Raw genomic sequence first — 18036 nt, forward strand, 5'->3', positions numbered from 1 at the left:
GAATTATGGGAGAGAGAATCCACACATCTGGATGGTGGCCAGCTTGAAGAAGGTTGGAATGAAATGGTCACAGGGGGCTAAAATTCTGAGCATAGAATTTCGACCAGAGGATTGCCAAGTTCCCTTCCTCTTAATATTTTCCAGGATGCTACTTGAAAGAGATCAGAGCTTGGAGAGGAAAAAGATAAATAGGAAATGAAACAAATCAGAAACAAGAAGCAACAAGGGTGTCTGAAAAGTCAAGACTCAAATCGGATGGAGTTGGGAGGTGAAAACGAATTTAATTGGGTCAGCGTTCTTCCAAACCTGACCATAATTTACGACCCCAACACTGCCTTGTAGGACAGAGGCTTTCTGTTAAAAGGACTTCTGTGATACTCAAGATACTCCGTGTAAAAAAAAAAAAATCATACCCGTGACAAACCAACTCTGGGTCAAGGTGTCCAGTGCAAGGAATCTCTTTGCTGTAGCCCAGAGAGTCTCACTTTAGCAGCCAGGCGAAAAGAGGAGGACGAGGAGAAAGTAAAACCAACGCATCTGAATGGGACACCCATTCTCACGTCCGTCTCGTCTTCTGTTTCTTGGCTTGCCTCTTGACGTCCTCAAGGCCTCCTGTATCGGCCCCCGCCTGACCAAGAGCATAGACCCCTTGGAGGCGACTGGTTAACTGAAGCAGCAAGGGAATCAACTGGAGGAACAAAAAACAGGCTACGGTTTTGGCCCCGGGAAAGGGAAATTCTACCCAAGAGATCAGCGTGACGCTATTTACACAAGTCATCAACCCACGTTACAAAGCAGTGAGAAGCTTCTCCTGGTCCATCGAGCGTGCATTAGAACGTGCATCCGTGGTGCTCTCTGAGCTTGGTGGTTTTCCCGCAGACGTTTCATGTTCCAGCTAGGTAACATCCTCAGTGCGAGAAGAGGTAAGAAACAGAGAGCAAAGTCCATTCCCTTCTAGCACTGAGGATGTCACCTAGCTGGGTCAAGAAAAGTCTCTGAGAAAAACCACCAAGCTCGGAGAGCACCAAGGAGCCCACAGTTCAACCCCAAGCTACAAATATTCTCTTCTATAGGTGCACTAACATGTAGTTCATGGGTCTTCAAACTCGGCCCTTTTATGACTCATGGACTTCAATTTCCAGAATTCCTCAGCCAGAGTGCCTGGCTGAGGAATTCTGGGAGTTGAAGTCCATGAGTCATAAAAGGGCCGAGTTTGAAGACCCATGATGTAGTTGATGATTCAATCCATCTGGCCCCCGAGCTCAATCATCCCACTACACTTAAATAGACAAATCGTATATTCCTGGGGAGGCCACCCCAGCCAACCAGCAGGCCCACCATTAGGAAGGTCTCCACAAGGTCACCAATCTTCTCCATCCCAACTCTTGGGTGCGTGGTAAGCCACGAATGAAATCAAGGTTATTTTCCTCCCATTGGTGCCCTCTATTAGGCGTTGGGTCCAGCCAGCCCCCACCACACTTTTTTTTCTCACCCCCTTATAAAGCTACCCAAGCTAGAGGCCATGATGGTTTAGTCCAGTGTTTCTTAGCCTCAGCAACGTCAAGAAGTGTGGACTTCAGCTCCACCCTTGCTGGCTGAGGAATTCTAGGACTTGGAAGTCCACACATTTTGGCGTTGCTGAGGTCGAGAAACACAAGACTTCGGCAACTTTCAAACAGCCCGTCTTCTGGATGGAAGTTTGGCAAAATAAATACATGCATTTAGAAGCACCGGGAAAGAAGTAGTATCGCACTCTTGAGAATTAGCTGGTGCCTCTGATTGGTCAAAGCAATGAAAGACAGTGATCCCAACCACAGTCCATCTATCCAAACCTCATTCCCAGCATCAACGCCTTTGTAGCTTGGTACAAAACGAAGGGAGGCCATTCATTGGGTCAACAAAAAATGGAAACAACCCAAAGCATAACCACAACTACACTGGCATCATTATAAAGAAATTCTTAATTACCTTATCGTGATTGTAGCCAGCTAACAAAAGCAGCAGTGTCAACGGGAGGGCGATGTAGGATCCTTGGGCAATATCCTGCTCTGGCAGTTTTCTCTGAAAAAGAAGATGCCTGTAGTTTTAGAATACTTTTGGTCATTAAGGGGCCCAGAGAAATCCACACCTTGCCAAGGGCAGTGGTGTTACGTTGTCCCGTAGAAATCAACGAAGACATTGTATTTGTCAGGTGCAAAGAATCAGGACCATCCGTTAAGGTACAGTTCAGAAGATGTATTGCTCAAGCCTACATACAAGAATCTACTCAACTGAAGTTCAATACTACATTAGCACGAGATAAGGGTCAACAGAATTCAAGAGAGGGTTAGTCTTTGTGGGAACGTAATGACTCTAGGCTGATGGCAAGCTTAATTCCACTCCCCCAGCTCTGCCTACCCTTCTCCTACAATACTGTTATCGACTTTGTCTGGATTCGCCATGCTTTGCTGTGAATAAATCTCCATTGGCTAGGTTCCTCTACCCCGGCAAGGCACAGATCGTGGCTGCCAGCCCACCAGTGTATGCGACAAAGCGAGCCCACCCTGGTTTTATGCTGGGGGTGATTTCCACTTTGCTTTTTCTCTCTCTTTGCAGAACCTTACCATAGGATTAAATACCAAGGTGATGTGCTTGTGGTATCCGATGGTGGTGAATGAAACTTGAGGTAGGGTGTAGTCATACTGGGACTTGGACAGCGTGGAATCTAAAAGCACCATGTAATTCTAGCAGGAAAAGAACGAGAGATGGGATGGAGAAAGGAAAAAACAACAACAAAATAAAATCCCCTTTAACGGAAAAAAAAGGACAACGAATGCTGAACCTTATTCTCCTTCTTTTTGCCTGGGTTCTTTTAAATCCTGAAAGCAGGCAGGCATCACTGCTGCAGCAGATTTTTAACATCATATCTACAGGTCACTAACTTTTCCTCTATTTCTTTCCAAAATCCAGGATTACGATGGACAGCAATGGAAAAACTCTTTTAACATTTCTGCAGCCGAAGGGGAAAAATTCGTCCTGTACTGAGAAACCCTCATCCCAGGACTCCTAAGGACTCATCTCCCTTCAAGATGTTTTAAAAGACAGACCGAGTGAAAACAGAAGGAAACAATTCCTGTTCAGCAAGGTAAAGGTAAAGGTTCCCCCGCACATGCGTGCTAGTCTTTTCCGACTCTAGGGGCCGATGCTCATCTCCGTTTCAAAGCCGAAGAGCCAGCGCTTGTCCGAGGACGTCTCCGTGGTCATGTGGCCGGCACGACTAGACGCCAAAAGCGCACGGAACGCTGTTACCTTCCCACCGTAGTGGTCCCTATTTTTCTACTTGCATTTTTACGTGCTTTCGAACTGCTAGGTTGGCAGAAGCTGGGACGAGTAACAGGGGGCGCTCACTCTGTTACGCGGCACTCGGGATTCGACCCGCCAAACTGCCGACCTTCTGATGACAAGCTCAGCGTCCTAACCCACTGAGCCACCGCGTCCCTGTTCAGCAAAGACAGCCCTATTTACCCAGTAACATTTCTTATAGATTTGTCTTTTTCTTTTTAAAAAAATATACAAAAGAGATTACCTCTCCATCCCGCAGCAGAGGGGGGAAATGAAAGAATAAGGATTGGCCTAGTGAGACCGTGTGAACTGGATTGTCCAAGTTTTCACTCTTGTAAAGTTTCACCTGGGGGGGAGAAAAGAAAACACACAAGGACACAAATGATGGTTGTCGGTACACTTGAGAGGTGGGGGGGGGGGTAGTCAAAAGCTAACCCTCACTTCAGCTGAACTGAGCATCAATATTAATTATTTCTGGTTGGAGATGGGCAAACTACGGGTAGTTCTCGACTTATGACTATAATGGAGCCCAAAATTTCCGCTGCTAAGTAAGAGCTTTGCCCCATTCTACAACTTTTCACGCCACAATGATTTAAGTAGAATCACCGCAGTCGTCAAGCGAGCAACACGGTGGTGAAGTAAACCTGACTTCCCATTGCCTCCGCTTCTCGAAAGGCTACAATGTGACCCCGGGACATTGCAGCCGTTGTAAATTCGTGCCAGTTGCCCAGCCTCTGAATTTTGATCACGAGACCGTGGGGATGCTGCAATGGTCATAAATGTGAAAAACGGTCGTAGGTCACTTTTTTCATTGATACTGTCACTTTGAACAGTCACTAAATGAATGTTCTGTCCCAGCCCATGTGAGTCCTTGTTATGCTCACAAGGAGAAACCCCTCTTCCAATCAAGCAGGCAGGAACCACAGGAAAAACCCAAACCCCTTGTATTATTCACAGACCTGAGTCAATGTGCCAAGGCAAACAAACACAGTTCACAGAAACTCGATCCTCAACGGTTGCCTTGGGCAACCAGCACCTCCCACACCGTCCCTTTTATAATTCAGCCAAGGCATGGCTTCCTAATGCCTTCTCCTTTGCCTTTGGAGCCGCCCCATTGCATTCCTCTGTCCTACTCGCTTCTCTTGCCGGCGCTTTTGTGCATCCTGGATTTGTCCCAGCTGTGCTTCATCACTGTCCAACTCAGGCTCCCAGCACAGCTGTGTCTCAGCCTGAGCACAAGTAGAGGGGCCAGGCTCCTTGTCAGACTGTAATTCTTAGAGCTCCTCAGAGCCTTCCTCTGACACTGATGAGACTCCAGGCCCCTCCTCCTCCTCCTCCTCTGATTCCCCAGACTCAGCTGCTGGGTCCACTGGCTGGCAAGGAACCACAACAATGAACTGTATTTGGATCTGGCATGGCTGTGCTAGCTGTAGCTATCAGCAGCTCCTTAAGAAACTTTTTTTTTCCTCCAAGGCCCAGTAGCAATGAGCAGGTTTCGTGATCGGTCTCATGCTGCATCAGAAGCAGCAAATAGATAATTTCTTTTATTCCCAGTTTAGTTCACTTTTTTCCTTCTGCACCCTGAGAAAACAAGACGAACCCACCCCTACTTACTCACCCACAAGGTAGGGAGGTACTCGGAAGGGGCGATCACGTTTCCGCTCAGATCGAATTGGTTAATTTGGCGAAAAGCAATGATGTTCACGTTGTCAATGTCATCGCTGCCGACCTACAATTTGGGAGGAGAAGCATGATGGGCGGAGAAGGGAAGACTCACGAGAAAAGGAATGCCATTCAGGTCAACCGCCGCATCAAATTTGCGGCTAAAAAAAAAGGGATACTTAAAACTCCTTGGTGTGCCGTGGGGGAAGAAGGTGAAGCGTGCAATTCTCTCAAGGAAGGAGCTTCAGAGCTCAAGGAGTCCCAAAGGGTTAAACGTCAAAACTGAAACATGGGAGTGCACACTCGGCTAAAGATAATCACCTCATTTAAAACGAAACTGGGTTAACGTCTCAATAAGTTCTCTCTCCTACCTCCCCGGGGAGAATTCTTATTTTGGAACTGGGTCATTTTACCAAACTAGGAAGGATGGAAGGCTGAGTCAAACTTGAGCTGGTCAGGATCGAACTCTTGGCAGTGGGCAGAGTTAGCCTGCAATACTGCATTCTAACCACTAGGCCACCATGGCTCTTGCAATAAAGCCATATACCTCTATTGGGAGGGGAGGATTGACAGCTGAGAAAAACCAGTGTGTTTTGGAATCCGGTCCGTGCTGGCATCTTCAAGGCCATTTTCCCTGAGAGTGGAATTCCACCAGCCCAAACACCTCAGCATTTCCCAAAACACCTTGGCGGTGCCGGATTGGCTGCACACACAATCAGGACAATGGGGAGGGGGAGGAAGGGCTGAGAGGACCAAGGGGGTTAGTTCTGGATTGATGCGTGGGAAATGTCAGATTCCGCCTGACTCTACTGCAATCGGCATCTCTTAGTAAAAGTGCCTTTTCACTTCAACCAAACGGAGTGGAGAGTTTGACTTTCTGAGGAGATCAGACCGGGGCAGGTCTGACAAACCCATCGTTCGCTGTGAGGCGTTTTTGCCCCCCCCCCAAAATGGAAGTAAATGTAAATCTGTTTTTGGAGGTGTCTGTGGTAATTTGAGTGGTTGCTAAGAGACCGGTTGTAAGTTGAGGATGACCTGTAATTGTTCTGTGCCGTGCTTCTGGAACATTCGTTTGAACAATGATCATGATTTCATTCATTCATTCATTCATTCATTCATTTGTTCTATAAAAAGGACAGAATTACCTGGATAGCAAAATACTGGGGCAGAGCTCTTTCGATGTGATCGTTGCCTTCGGCTTTCAGTTGGATGTGATACAGACAGGATGGCTTTTTATGCATAAAATTAAGAAAAACAAGGCAGCTTAACATCCCAAGCGTGGTTTAGGACACACGCAACTGCTTTCGCATCAACCCTGAGTTAACTGAATCACAAGGTGTGGAAGAAGACGTTAAGTGGCTGGATTCACCTGACACTAATCCATAAATCCACATTTTCTAATTAAAAGAGCTGAGTTTGCCCAACATATTATGGCTTATTATGCCATGAGTAAATTTAGGCTTTTGACTTACAGCCCCGCTCAAAACCGCCAGTGGTTTAACTCAAACCCAACAGGAGATTGCACCAATTCTGCCATTTTTAAGAGACTCACCAGCAGACCTCGTAGCCGGAATCTCCCCTCTTCATCTGTGACCGTGTCTTCTCCATAGGTGTCACACTCCCCCTGCCCTACTGCTTCCACCGCAATCCCTTGCTCAGGTTCCCCATTCAGAGAAGAAACGGTTCCGTAGCAGCTGGAGAAAAAGGAGGAAGGTAAGGTTCAAGTAACACCCTTGAATTAAGACTTGGTGCGGTGGTGCAAGTGCTGGCCTAGAACTGGGAGACGGTGAGTTCCAGTCCAGCCTTAGGCATGAAAAACCAGCAGGGCAACCTTGAGCCAATCACCAGGACATGGCGAGTTCTAGTCCCGCCTTAGGCACGAAAGCCAGGTGACTTTGAACCAATCACCAGGACATGGTGAGTTCTAGTCCCGCCTTAGATGCAAAGCCAGGTGGGTAACCTTGGGCCAAACACCAGGAGACAGTGAGTTCTAGTCCTGTCTTAAGCATGAAAAACCGGCAGCGTGACCTTGGGCCAATCACCCAGGAGACAGTGAGTTCTAGTCCCACCTTAGGCATGAAAGCCAGGTGACTTTGAACCAATAACCAGAAGACAGTGAGTTCTACTCCCGCCTTACATGCAAAGCCAACTGGGTGACCTTGGGCCAATCACCAGGAGACGGTGAGTTCTAGTCCCACCTTAGGCATGAAAGCCAGGTGACTTTGAACCAATAACCAGAAGACGGTGAGTTCTACTCCCGCCTTAGATGCAAAGCCAACTGGGTGACCTTGGGCCAATCACCAGGAGATGGTGAGTTCTAGTCCCACTTCAGGCATGAAAGCCAGGTGACTTTGAACCAATAACCAGAAGACGGTGAGTTCTACTCCCGTCTTAGATGCAAAGCCAACTGGGTGACCTTGGGCCAATCACCAGGAGATGGTGAGTTCTAGTCCTGTCTTAAGCATTGACAGCCAAGTGGGTGACCTTGGCCAGTCACTCTCTCTGAACCCAACCCACCATACACGGTTACTGTTGTGGGAAAAGAGTAGGAGGAAGAGGTATGTCTGCTGCTTTGAGTTACTTGAGCTTTATTGAAGTAATTAAGGAGGATAAAAACTATAGTAACTAAAAACTGTCTAATGGAGACAGAAGTCTTCAAGGAGGAAATGGTGTCAGCTCCCAGAGATAAAGACAAACCAGGCCATTTGTGTCCCTTCATTTTGGAGGAAAAGCAGACGGGGAAGAAATTTCAAAGAAAAAGTAAGGATGGTATTCAGAATTTACATTCAGGCGGATCTCAGCAACTTCGCCTCTCTTTTGACACTGCCTCTCGGAAGAGAAGACCTGGACCTCTTATCTCTACCATCCTCATATCCCTTGAAGAAAACCTCTTTACATTCTCAACTTTCCTGCTGTCTGGATCGGGGAATTCCACCAGACCCGACCCTGATTTTCCAGCCCTCACTAGCCCTGAAGCTCACATTTACTGACCTGTAAGCTGTACGGTGCCCAACAATGGCGATTTTAAGATTCTGGCCTTCCTGCACTTCGATCATCTGAGACGAGGGCTCAAAGCGAAATTCTTTCATCATGGGTTTGAAGTAGTACTGCCCAGGGCTCTGTGAAAGGAGACCCACTTGTTTACTATTATTCCCCCCACCCCCCCTAACCTATTTACACCCAGAAAGGTGCTACAATTCAGTGAAAACCCAGATCCCAATGGTGCTTGTAAATCAAGGACTACCTTGATTGTAACCTCAAGAGTCACTAATGCTCTACTCCAGCCCACCTCAACTTGGGGCCGCCCAAACTGGACCACAGTTTCTCACCATCCCCTGCCCCCCAAAATGTCTGACCGGCTGGAGGTGAGGACAGCGATGGGGCAATTTTTCTGAAGGAGAGGCAACTGGGTGCTTTTCCCCTTGGATGTTGTTGTTGTTAGCTGCGAAGTCGTGTCCGACCCATCGCGACCCCATGGACAACGTTCCTCCAGGCCTTCCTGTCCTCTACCATCTTCTGGAGTCCATTTAAGCTCATGCCTACTGCTTCAGTGACTCCATCCAGCCACCTCATTCTCTGTCGTCCCCTTCTTCTATTGCCCTCGATCTTTCCCAGCATTGGGCTCTTCTCCAGTGAGTCCTTCCTTCTCATTAGGTGGCCAAAGTATTGGTGTTTCAACTTCAGGATCTGGCCTTCTAAAGAGCAGTCAGGGTTGATCTCCTCTAGGACTGACCGGTTTGATAGCCTTGCAGTCCAAGGGACTCGCAGGAGTCTTCTCCAGCACCATAGTTCAAAGGCCTCCATTCTTTGGCGCTCGGCCTTTCTTATGATCCAACTTTCACTGCCATACATTGCAACTGGGAATTGGGTGACCTGGCCCCAAAGCTGTAAATTATAAAAGCCGTACCAGATTGGCGAACGTCAGCATGCCGTTGTCCTGAGTCAGGAGGTTAGAGCGAAATGTACCACCACTGAGCGAAAGGAGAACTCCTGCAAGGGGATGACCATCTTCAGATCTAATCTGTCCAAACGAAAAATGCAAGCAACATGCTATCAAGCTGGCTCAGTGCAACCTCAAGGGTCCAGATGAAAGGACTGATTTGACTTCTTGCAGGGGAGAGGGAAGAGAAGAAATGTCAGGGACCACATGTCTTCAAGCTGAACAATGCTCCACCCAACAGATCTCCTTCCACTATAGGCGGTCCTAAAGTGACTCTAACAAGTCCTTGGAATGGTGAGCTCTTGTCTGGAGATCTTCAAATAGGACCCAACTTCTTTTCTGGCAAGGAAAAGCCGAGACATGGCCTTCAGAATATTTGTAGGTCAGGGTTGAACTGCGGTGTCTTTGGTGCTCTCTGAGCTTGGTTGCTTTCTTGCGGATGTTTCGTGACCCAACGAGGTAGCATCATCGGTGCTAGCAAGGGAGTGAGGCTTGTTCTCAAACTCCACTCCCTTCTCGGGTAGCACTAATGGTATTACTTAGTTTGGCAATGAAATGTCTGCAAGAAAACCACCAAGCTCAAGAGAGCACCAAAGACCCCTCAAAAAATGGCCTTCAATCGGGGCGCTCAATCTTCCCCAGGTCAACCAAAATCCAAACTAGGCAGGTTGAGGAAGAAAGCTAAACATAAAATTGCTGTAGATTTAGATTTAAGAGAAAACTGTACTTCCTAGGTCAGGGGTGGGGGAACCTTGGCTCTTTCAAGACTTGTGGACTTCAACTCCCAGAATTCCTGAGCCAGCATCTCATCCTTCCAGATGAGATCATGGCTGGCTCAGGAATTCTGGGAGTTGAAGTCCACAAGTCATAAAAAGAGCCAAGGTGTCCCCCACCCCATGAGCCATGCTGGCTCAGGAATTCTGGGAGTTGAAGTCCTCAAGTCATAAAAGAGCCAAGGTGTCCCCCACCCCTGACCTAGATGAAGAAGTTTGCAAAGGAACCTGTCTGGCCCCAGACATCTGCTTGACACTAAAATTGTGGTCTGATCCCAATTGTGGTCGTAAATCAAGGACTACCTCTCAGACAGCATAGAATTCTTTACTGGTCAAGTGTGGTTGAACACACAAGGAATCTGTCTCTGATGCATAGGCTCTCACTGTACATAAAAGCAGCAAGTGATAAATCATCACTTGTCCATTATTCCACCCCACCCCCCTGCCCTGAAGACAGAACCCAAATTGTCAAGAAGCGGGGAGGGGGAGGGAGAAGAAAGGTTTTCCAGAACACCTGAAAAAGGTTTACCTCAAAAGTGACCCCAGCAAGAGCAAAAGCTTTGAAATCTCCAAGGGTCTCGTCCACCGCACTCAAAATGAAACCTTCTTTCTGAGCAGTTACGGTGTATTCCAGATCACTGTGAAGCGGTCCCACACTTTATTTGGGGAGGAGGGTTGGGGAGGAAGAAAGACGAAGTGGAGAATCTCAATTGACAAGTGAGGAACTGGCTATCCAACAACCCATCATAAGACAAGACAATTTCCCCCAAAGAAATGATGATGATAAGATGATGATAACAACAGCAGCAACAATAATAATAAAGTTATGTATAGGCACGTTACTGTACCCTCAAATACCCACAACTCCTGTAAAGTTCAGTAAAATCTCAAATCAAGAACATGGAATAACAGAATTGGAAGGGACCTTGGAGGTCATCTAGTCCCAACACCCTGCTCAGGCAGGAAACCCTATACCATTTCAGACAAATGGCTGTCCAGTCTCTTCTTAAAGACTTCCAGGGTTGGAGCGTTCACCGACTCTGGAGGCAGGCTGTTCCACTGGTTAATTGTTCTCACTGTCAGGAAGTTTCTCCTTAGTTCCAGGTTGCTTCTCTCCTTGGGTTAGTTTCCATCCGTGGCTTCTAGTCCTGCCTTCAGGCGCTTTGGAGAATAGCTTGACTCCCTCTTCTTTGGGGCAGCTCCTGAGAGATCTGAGTCTTCCAGATGAGATCAGGCCTCATGATCTATACAAGCCAACTCATCTAAAGCAGCCTCCCCCAACCTTTTTGGGCACCAGGGACCGGTTCGGCAGAGAGAGGTTTTTCCTTGGCCCGGAGGAGGTGTGGTTGTGTGTGCTGCCTACATCCCACAGATGGGGCTCCGCTGGTTTCCGAAAAAACTGGTTTCTGGCATGCCGTGGACCGCTGCCTGTCCATGGACCAGGGATTGGGGACTCCTGATCTAAAGGACACAGCTGGTAACGGTTGAAGGGAAGGAAGACCAACTAGTACCATCTATGAACATAGAATAATTGGCTTGGAAAGGACCTTAGAGGTCTTCTAGTCCAGAGGCCCCCAACCTTTTGGGCACCAGGGACTGGTTACATAGAGAGAGGGGTTTTTTTGTGGACCGGAGGGTGCGTGGTTTTGTGTGTTGCCTGCATCTCGCAGATGGGGCTTTGCTAGTTTGTGTGGACCGGTTGCTGGCATGCCGCGGCCCAGTACTGGTCCACGGACTGGGGGTTGGGGACCCCTGTTCTAGTCACAACTCCCTGGACTAGAATTTTACCTGTAGGAACCTTTATCATCTGTGAAAACTGTAATCAGGGGGGAAGGCGCCCCTTTTTCAGAAATTATTATTTCAACCCCCTCCAATTCGGGATGAATTTGTCCTTCCAGGAAGAGACCCGCTTTGCCGTATATCTCTATCAGCTTCCCGGGACAGCTTTCTGGAACGAAGGAAAGGAGAAAACAGGTGAAGAAATTGCCAAGATTTAGGCACTAACGGGAAGGTAGGAATTACCAGCAAGCCTGCAAGCTTCACCGCTATCGAAACACAAGGGGAATTAATTGGGGAGGAGAAGGATGTTAAGTTTCCAATGAATGACCATTCAATTGCACCGTGTATCATCTAAGGAGACACAACCATTTAACAGGTGAGACATTTTGATCCATGCAGAGCACGCTGCATCAAAGATGGACAATTTAGTCCTCCACAAGTTGTTCTGACTCCACCTTCCAGGGTGTTTTGATTTTGTCTGAAAGGCTACAGAAGATGAAAGATGTCACTTCCGAGTAGGTTAAGGCGGTTAACGGACAGTACGTGCATTATCCAACGAGAGGAAAGCAACAGACATTGCTTGAGACAATGTGGCTGGATGACGATGTTCTCTCCCATTTTAGAGAGATGTATCTGAGGGAACAAGTGGAGGAACAAGCTAGTTTGCAGGACGTCGTCCCCACTGTAGGAAAACCACCTCTCCAGTTATTGGTGCCCGGCATAAAGAATCAGGACCGCTCATTAAGTTCCACTTGCTGATTTATTGTTCACGCCTAGACACAAGAATCTAGTCAACTAATGATCAGCACTAAACTGGCACCAGGTAAGAGTCGGTGGTATGCAAGAGGGGTTGGACTTAAGACTGTTTGTGGAAACGTAATGATTCTCAGCTTATTACTCGCTTGACTCCACCCCTAGGCTCTGCCTGCTCTTCTCTCCTACAATTGTTGAACTACAGTTCCGGCTGGCTTATGGAGAGCTTGACCAAAGTAGCAGGATGCTGGGAGCTGTAGTTGCAGGTGTAGGTGGAATATAGCCTGGATTCCCAGGAGGAAAGAGCTGCAAAGCAGAGGAACAAGAGGCAGTGAAATTTAGATAGTCTGGTTGGGAGGAAGAGAGTTAAGACGGCTCCTCCTTAGAAGTTCTCATGTATCTTTAATGATTCAAGTAGTTTGCTTTAGTTTGGCAAGAATCTGTCTATCCGTGGAAAAACAATTGCATAAAGGAAGCTTCTTAGAAGTAATTTTGTCTTTCTTGGGTTTGGGGGACTGACACCGTTCACGTTAACCTCTGACCATTTTCTCAGCTTTCTAGAATATGTTTTTCTGGATTCCCTCCTGTCCCACTTGGAGATGCCTGGAAAACACCGCAGAACGACTGCCAAGACTTACCGCCACTGACCACAGTCTCGATGGAAGGAGGGTAGAAAAGAAGTTCTTTAGATGATGGTGTCACCGTGATTTTCTCCCCGGATCTAGAAATCACACAATAAAAGCGTTGGACCTTAAGACTATTTGGTCCGAAATTTACGGCGACTTGTTATACTGGTTTAGTCTAAACTGTCTTTCCAAGGCAAGTGGAAGGAACCACCTTCCAGGTGTTGCAGGGAAGTTCCCTCACAATCAACAGGGACTCTGAATGTAAGAGACCAGGAGTTCTAGTCCCACCTTAGCCATGAAAGCCAGCTGAGTGACTTTGGGCCAATCACCAGGAGACTGTGAGTTCTAGTCCCACCTTAGCCATGAAAGCCAGCTGGGTGACTTTGGGCTAATCACCAGGAGACTGTGAGTTCTAGTCCCACCTTAGCCATGAAAGCCAGCTGGGTGACTTTGGGCCAATCACCAGGAGACTGTGAGTTCTAGTCCCACCTTAGCCATGAAAGCCAGCTGGGTGACTTTGGGCTAATCACCAGGAGACTGTGAGTTCTAGTCCCACCTTAGCCATGAAAGCCAGCTGGGTGACTTTGGGCCAATCACCAGGAGACTGTGAGTACAGAATGCAGCCGCGAGAGTTGTGTTGGGAGTCTCCCGATACTCCCACGTTACACCTTTGCTCCGTGAGCTGCATTGGTTGCCAGTTGCCTTCCGGGTGAGATTCAAGGTACTGGTAATGGTGTTCAAAGCCCTTCATGGCATGGGGCCGGAGTACCTTAGGGAACATCTGCTGCCGGCATCAAGCTCCCTGCGCCCTGTGCGTTCCCACAGAGAGGGCCTCCTCAGGGTGCCACCGATCAGAGAATGTCGATTGGTGGCGCCCAGGGGGAGATCCTTCTCTGTGGGCGCTCCGGAGCTGTGGAATCAGTTGCCGGTAGAGCTCCGGATGGCGCCCGATCTTCGCTCCTTTCGTCGCGATCTCAAGACGTTTTTGTTTGTACAAGCCGGCCTAGCCTGATGGGGATTGGTGGGGTTTTTATTTTTTTTTGTATTCTTAATTTTATTTTTGGGGTTTTATTATTGTATTAATTGTTTTAACTTGGGCAATTATTTAATCTCTTTTTAATGGTTGTACTTTGTATTTGACTTTTGCCCTGTGAACCGCCCTGAGTCCTCAGGGAGAAGGGCGGTATATAAATATTATTAAATTAAATTAAAATTAAAATTAGTCCCACTTTAGCCATGAAAGCCAGTTGGGGGACCTTGGGCTAGACATTCTCTCTCAGCCCAACTCATCTCACAGGGCTGTTGTAGTGAGGAAAACAGGAGGAGGAAGTTCTTTTGGAGGTGTTCCAATAGGTTACTTGTAAAAATAATAAAACACACAAAAGGGTTTTCTTCCAACACAAGGTCAACGCACCTTGCCCAATAGGAAAAGTCATAGTAGAATGGCCCCAAGAGCTCCTCCACCACTTCCTGCACTGGTGGCTTAGATCCTTCTTCATCTTGTCCCTTCTTCTCTCTCTCCTGCCGGCGAGCTTCTATTTCAGCCCGTTGCTGCTCCTGACGTAGCTCTTGTTGGGATTTCAATGGCCCAAGCACCAAATCAGGTTCACTGTCGATTGAAGACCTAGGAGAGGGGAATGCGGCCTTGTGAAAACCACTGCAGGTTCTTGTAATCCTAGAATTCAGCTATGTCGTTGAAAGACTAAATGGAACAATCATCCTAACCTAGCACACAAAGGATGTACTTCCATCCCCATGTGAACCAGGAGGAACATACAACGCATTCAATGTTCCGGTCACGTGCTACTTGAACTGTTTACCTAAAGATGTCAAGAACCCATCGTTTCTTCATTCAGAGCAAAGGAATCAATGCTGAGTTACTGTTGCTTCCCAATGAAGGAGCTCCTACTCCAACTTGGAGTATGGTCACCAGATTGAATATGGGGCACTCTGGACTACGGGGATCTTGTAACAAGCATACTACTTGCTCTGGCAGAAGGACTTTGTAGACTTTCAAATATTACTGCAACCCAGTTCCCAGAACCCATCATTATGCTGGCCAAATGTTCTTGGTGCCAATTCGGCAACCTCTGGAGAACATCTGACATTCCTAGGTTCTATTAACTTCTATTAAATGAGAAAATAAGATTTGAAATCTAAGACAGATAAAGATACCAGAATATAATCCTAATTCCTCCATCCTGGTCTACGGGAGAACCAATATTTGGCCAAAGTTGAAAGACATTTCAAGGACAGCCTTCTGAAGGCCATCCGATTCTTACCGAATGGTAACCATCACATCCATTAGTTTGTCAGTGGTAATCGTTCCAAGCACGTGGTGACGAATTGCAGTCAGGGTCAGGATACTTGGAGCAGACCTGGATGAATAATCCAACCCAAAAAGTGGAATTTCAAGGTGAAAACTTACTCAACGTTGGCTCACATCAGATTTTGGATACAAGAAATCGTGACCTTATTGGCAGGAAGCTTTCTGAAACCCTTGCAGCTTAAGTGTGTCACAACAACAAATTTAGAAAAGAAAATACATTTCACTACAGTTGGGTTTCAAATCTAAGACTTACAGAAAGAGACTAGTACAGTTTATCAAATTATTTCACAGTAAAGAAAACTCTTCCTGAAGTTGAGTCACATTACCTATCGCAAAGGAACCTTTGGAAATGGATGAGGTTTTGGGAACTCTCATAAAATGGCTACTACAGGGAGGCTCCGGCTTATCTACAAAATGGCAGCCTGGGTGGAGCTACGTGATTCACAAAATGGCTGCCAAGGTGAGCATGGCAACTCACAAAGGACCCATCTCCCACAAGGCAAGATGGCCTTCCCCCGTCTTCTGAAGTTGAAACGTTTTAGGCCCCACAAAAAAGCCCCACGTCTTCCCACACATCAAATCAGCCCTCAAAACTGCTTCCCTTTGGAAGATTCCTGATGGACACCATCCAAAAATATTTCCCCGCCAACTATGCTTACGTGTCATAGGTGTAATATTCATGTTCGAATCGGTGGCAGGAGCGAGGCGTTACTTCATAGACACCTGGAGAGGATGAACAAACACTGCAATGGAACGCCTCGTATTTCAAAATAGTTCCAAACCTGCAAGAAGCTGGCAAAGGAGTTTGACTCGTCCCAAAAATGGAGCACAGGTCAAGGCTGTAGGAAGGAAATTCTCCAGAGACTCTGCCTTAATTGGCCTGCTGTTAAGTCTGCCTGGGAACTTTTTTTTTCCAGCTTTCAAGGTTTATATTTTTACCTTAGCCTTTTCTTGAAATCCACACGGTTCTTGAGTTTTGTCGACTACACAGAGAGTCCAAACCACCATTTCCAAACTCTTTCAACCCACAGCTTCTTCTGCTGTTCTCCGATTATTAACTATGCCTTGTCCATCCAGAGACTGCATCAAACTATAGTTAATCTAATCCAGGTTTGCCCAGAAACCTGTACCAAGTTCCTATTTCTTTGAGGTTAAGAAAAACAGATGTGTCCTCTGCCTTTGCTTCTTCTGGACCTCCACTCTTTTCTGCTCAGCTGTCATCTTAAGTAAAAGTCATCAAGTCAACTTGAATTAATCAGAAGTGGCCGGTTCTCACAACACACACACACACACACACACACACACAAAGTCAAAATGTCACAAACCAAGCTGTGCTTTAGGAGCGTAATGCGTGCCTCTCATTTTTCTGACCATCGCTTGAAATATTTTATCTGCAAAAATATCTTCTCCTGTTCATCTATCTTTATTTCCAAAATAGGCTGCAAACAAGCATCTTTCATTTTCAACTTGTCCCCTAAGGATTCCTACCTGGCTTGGAGAGGCAGAACCTGTTCACACCTTTGGACAGGTTGTAAACACCAACATTTTCCGGTCCATTTCCATCTTGATAGAACTCCTAAAGAGCATTAAAATCCCAGTCAAAAGATGGGAGAAACAAATAAGTTGAAGGCAAAAGTTTTCTAAGAAAACTAAAACATTCGTGTGCAAAGGGTCCTCGACTTACAGCTGAGCCCCAAATTTTTCTTGCTAAACAAAACATTTGTTAAGTGAATTTTGCCTTTTACGAGCTTCCTTGCCACGGCGTCATGTGAATCGTTGAATCTGTTAAGTTAGTTACATGGTTCTTAAGTGAATCGGGCTTCCCCAATTGGCTTTGCTTGGGGGGAGGTCGCAAAAGGGGGATCACATGATCCCGGGACACGGCACCTGTCATAAATGTGAGCCAGTTGCTAAGCAACTGAATTTTGATCACGTGACCAGAAGGATGCTGCGACAGGTGTTAATAAGTGTGAAAAATGGTCATCAGTCACGTTTTTTCCCAGGCTGTTGTAGCTTTGAGCCCTCACTAAATGAAATGTTGTAAGTCGAGAATTACGGTAGCTGTAATTCAGAATAACACCAACTTCATCCCATTGCATCAGCCCATCCCACCAGGTCAGGCAGAGTAGGCATGTTGTGGACCCTGTCAGCTAACGAACACGGACTGGAGGGGTCTAGGAAGAACGCTCCCATCCTATAGAACACTGCTCACACACACCTCCGGAAGGTTAGGTAGGCCCCCCACGCTCCTGGCCTTCCGGAAAAGGTGTGAAAACATGGCTCTGCAGCCTTTTTTGGGGAGCATGGAAAAAGCTCACAGCCATGGGGCAGATTATCTGAAAGCTCCTCCTTAGTTAGAACAATTAGTCAGTGGGATGACTTGACTCCGAGAAGCTGTGGGTGCTCCAACACTGGAAGCTTTTAGGAAGAGGTTGGACAACCATTTGTCTGAAATGGTATAGGGCAGGGGTCTTCAAACTTGGCCTTTTTATGACTTGTGGACTTCAACTCCCAGAATTCCTCAGCCAGGCACGCTGGCTGAGGAATTCTGGGAGTTGAAGTCCACAAGTCATAAAAGGGCCAAGTTTGAAGACCCCTGGTATAGGGTTTCCTGCCTTAGCAGGGGGTTGGACTAGATGACCTCCAATGTCTATTCTATTCCATTCCATTCCATTCCATTCTATCCTACTCTATTCTATTCTATTCTATTGTTATTCTATTCTATTTTGTTATTCTATTCTACTATTCTATTCTACTCTATTCTTCTATTCTATTCTACTATTCGATTCTTCTATTCTACTTTGTTATTCTATTCTTCTATTCTATTCTATTCCTTATTCTATTCTATTCCAT

General features: G+C 46.8%; 1 protein-coding gene across 1 annotated transcript in view; it reads right to left on the bottom strand.

The window, feature by feature from the left end:
• Positions 1-261: 261 nt before the first annotated feature.
• Positions 262-18036, bottom strand: part of LOC308674111 (BOS complex subunit NOMO3-like) — a 36241-nt gene continuing 18466 nt past the window's right edge. Inside the window, exons 16-31 of the mRNA XM_081338325.1 lie at positions 16672-16759; positions 15843-15906; positions 15137-15232; positions 14269-14478; positions 12867-12949; positions 11485-11644; positions 10226-10352; positions 8891-9004; positions 7975-8102; positions 6536-6677; positions 6129-6212; positions 4940-5050; positions 3566-3667; positions 2604-2723; positions 1969-2061; positions 262-688 (exon numbers count right to left, since the gene is read on the bottom strand). Of these exons, the coding sequence (XP_081194451.1) occupies positions 557-688; positions 1969-2061; positions 2604-2723; positions 3566-3667; positions 4940-5050; positions 6129-6212; positions 6536-6677; positions 7975-8102; positions 8891-9004; positions 10226-10352; positions 11485-11644; positions 12867-12949; positions 14269-14478; positions 15137-15232; positions 15843-15906; positions 16672-16759 (1854 nt within the window). The 3' untranslated portion in view covers positions 262-556. The remainder of the gene's footprint in view (positions 689-1968; positions 2062-2603; positions 2724-3565; positions 3668-4939; positions 5051-6128; positions 6213-6535; positions 6678-7974; positions 8103-8890; positions 9005-10225; positions 10353-11484; positions 11645-12866; positions 12950-14268; positions 14479-15136; positions 15233-15842; positions 15907-16671; positions 16760-18036) is intronic.

This window comes from Vipera berus (genome assembly GCF_964194415.1).
Source record: "Vipera berus genome assembly, chromosome: 13".
In the NCBI taxonomy this organism is placed as follows: Eukaryota; Metazoa; Chordata; class Lepidosauria; order Squamata; family Viperidae; genus Vipera; species Vipera berus.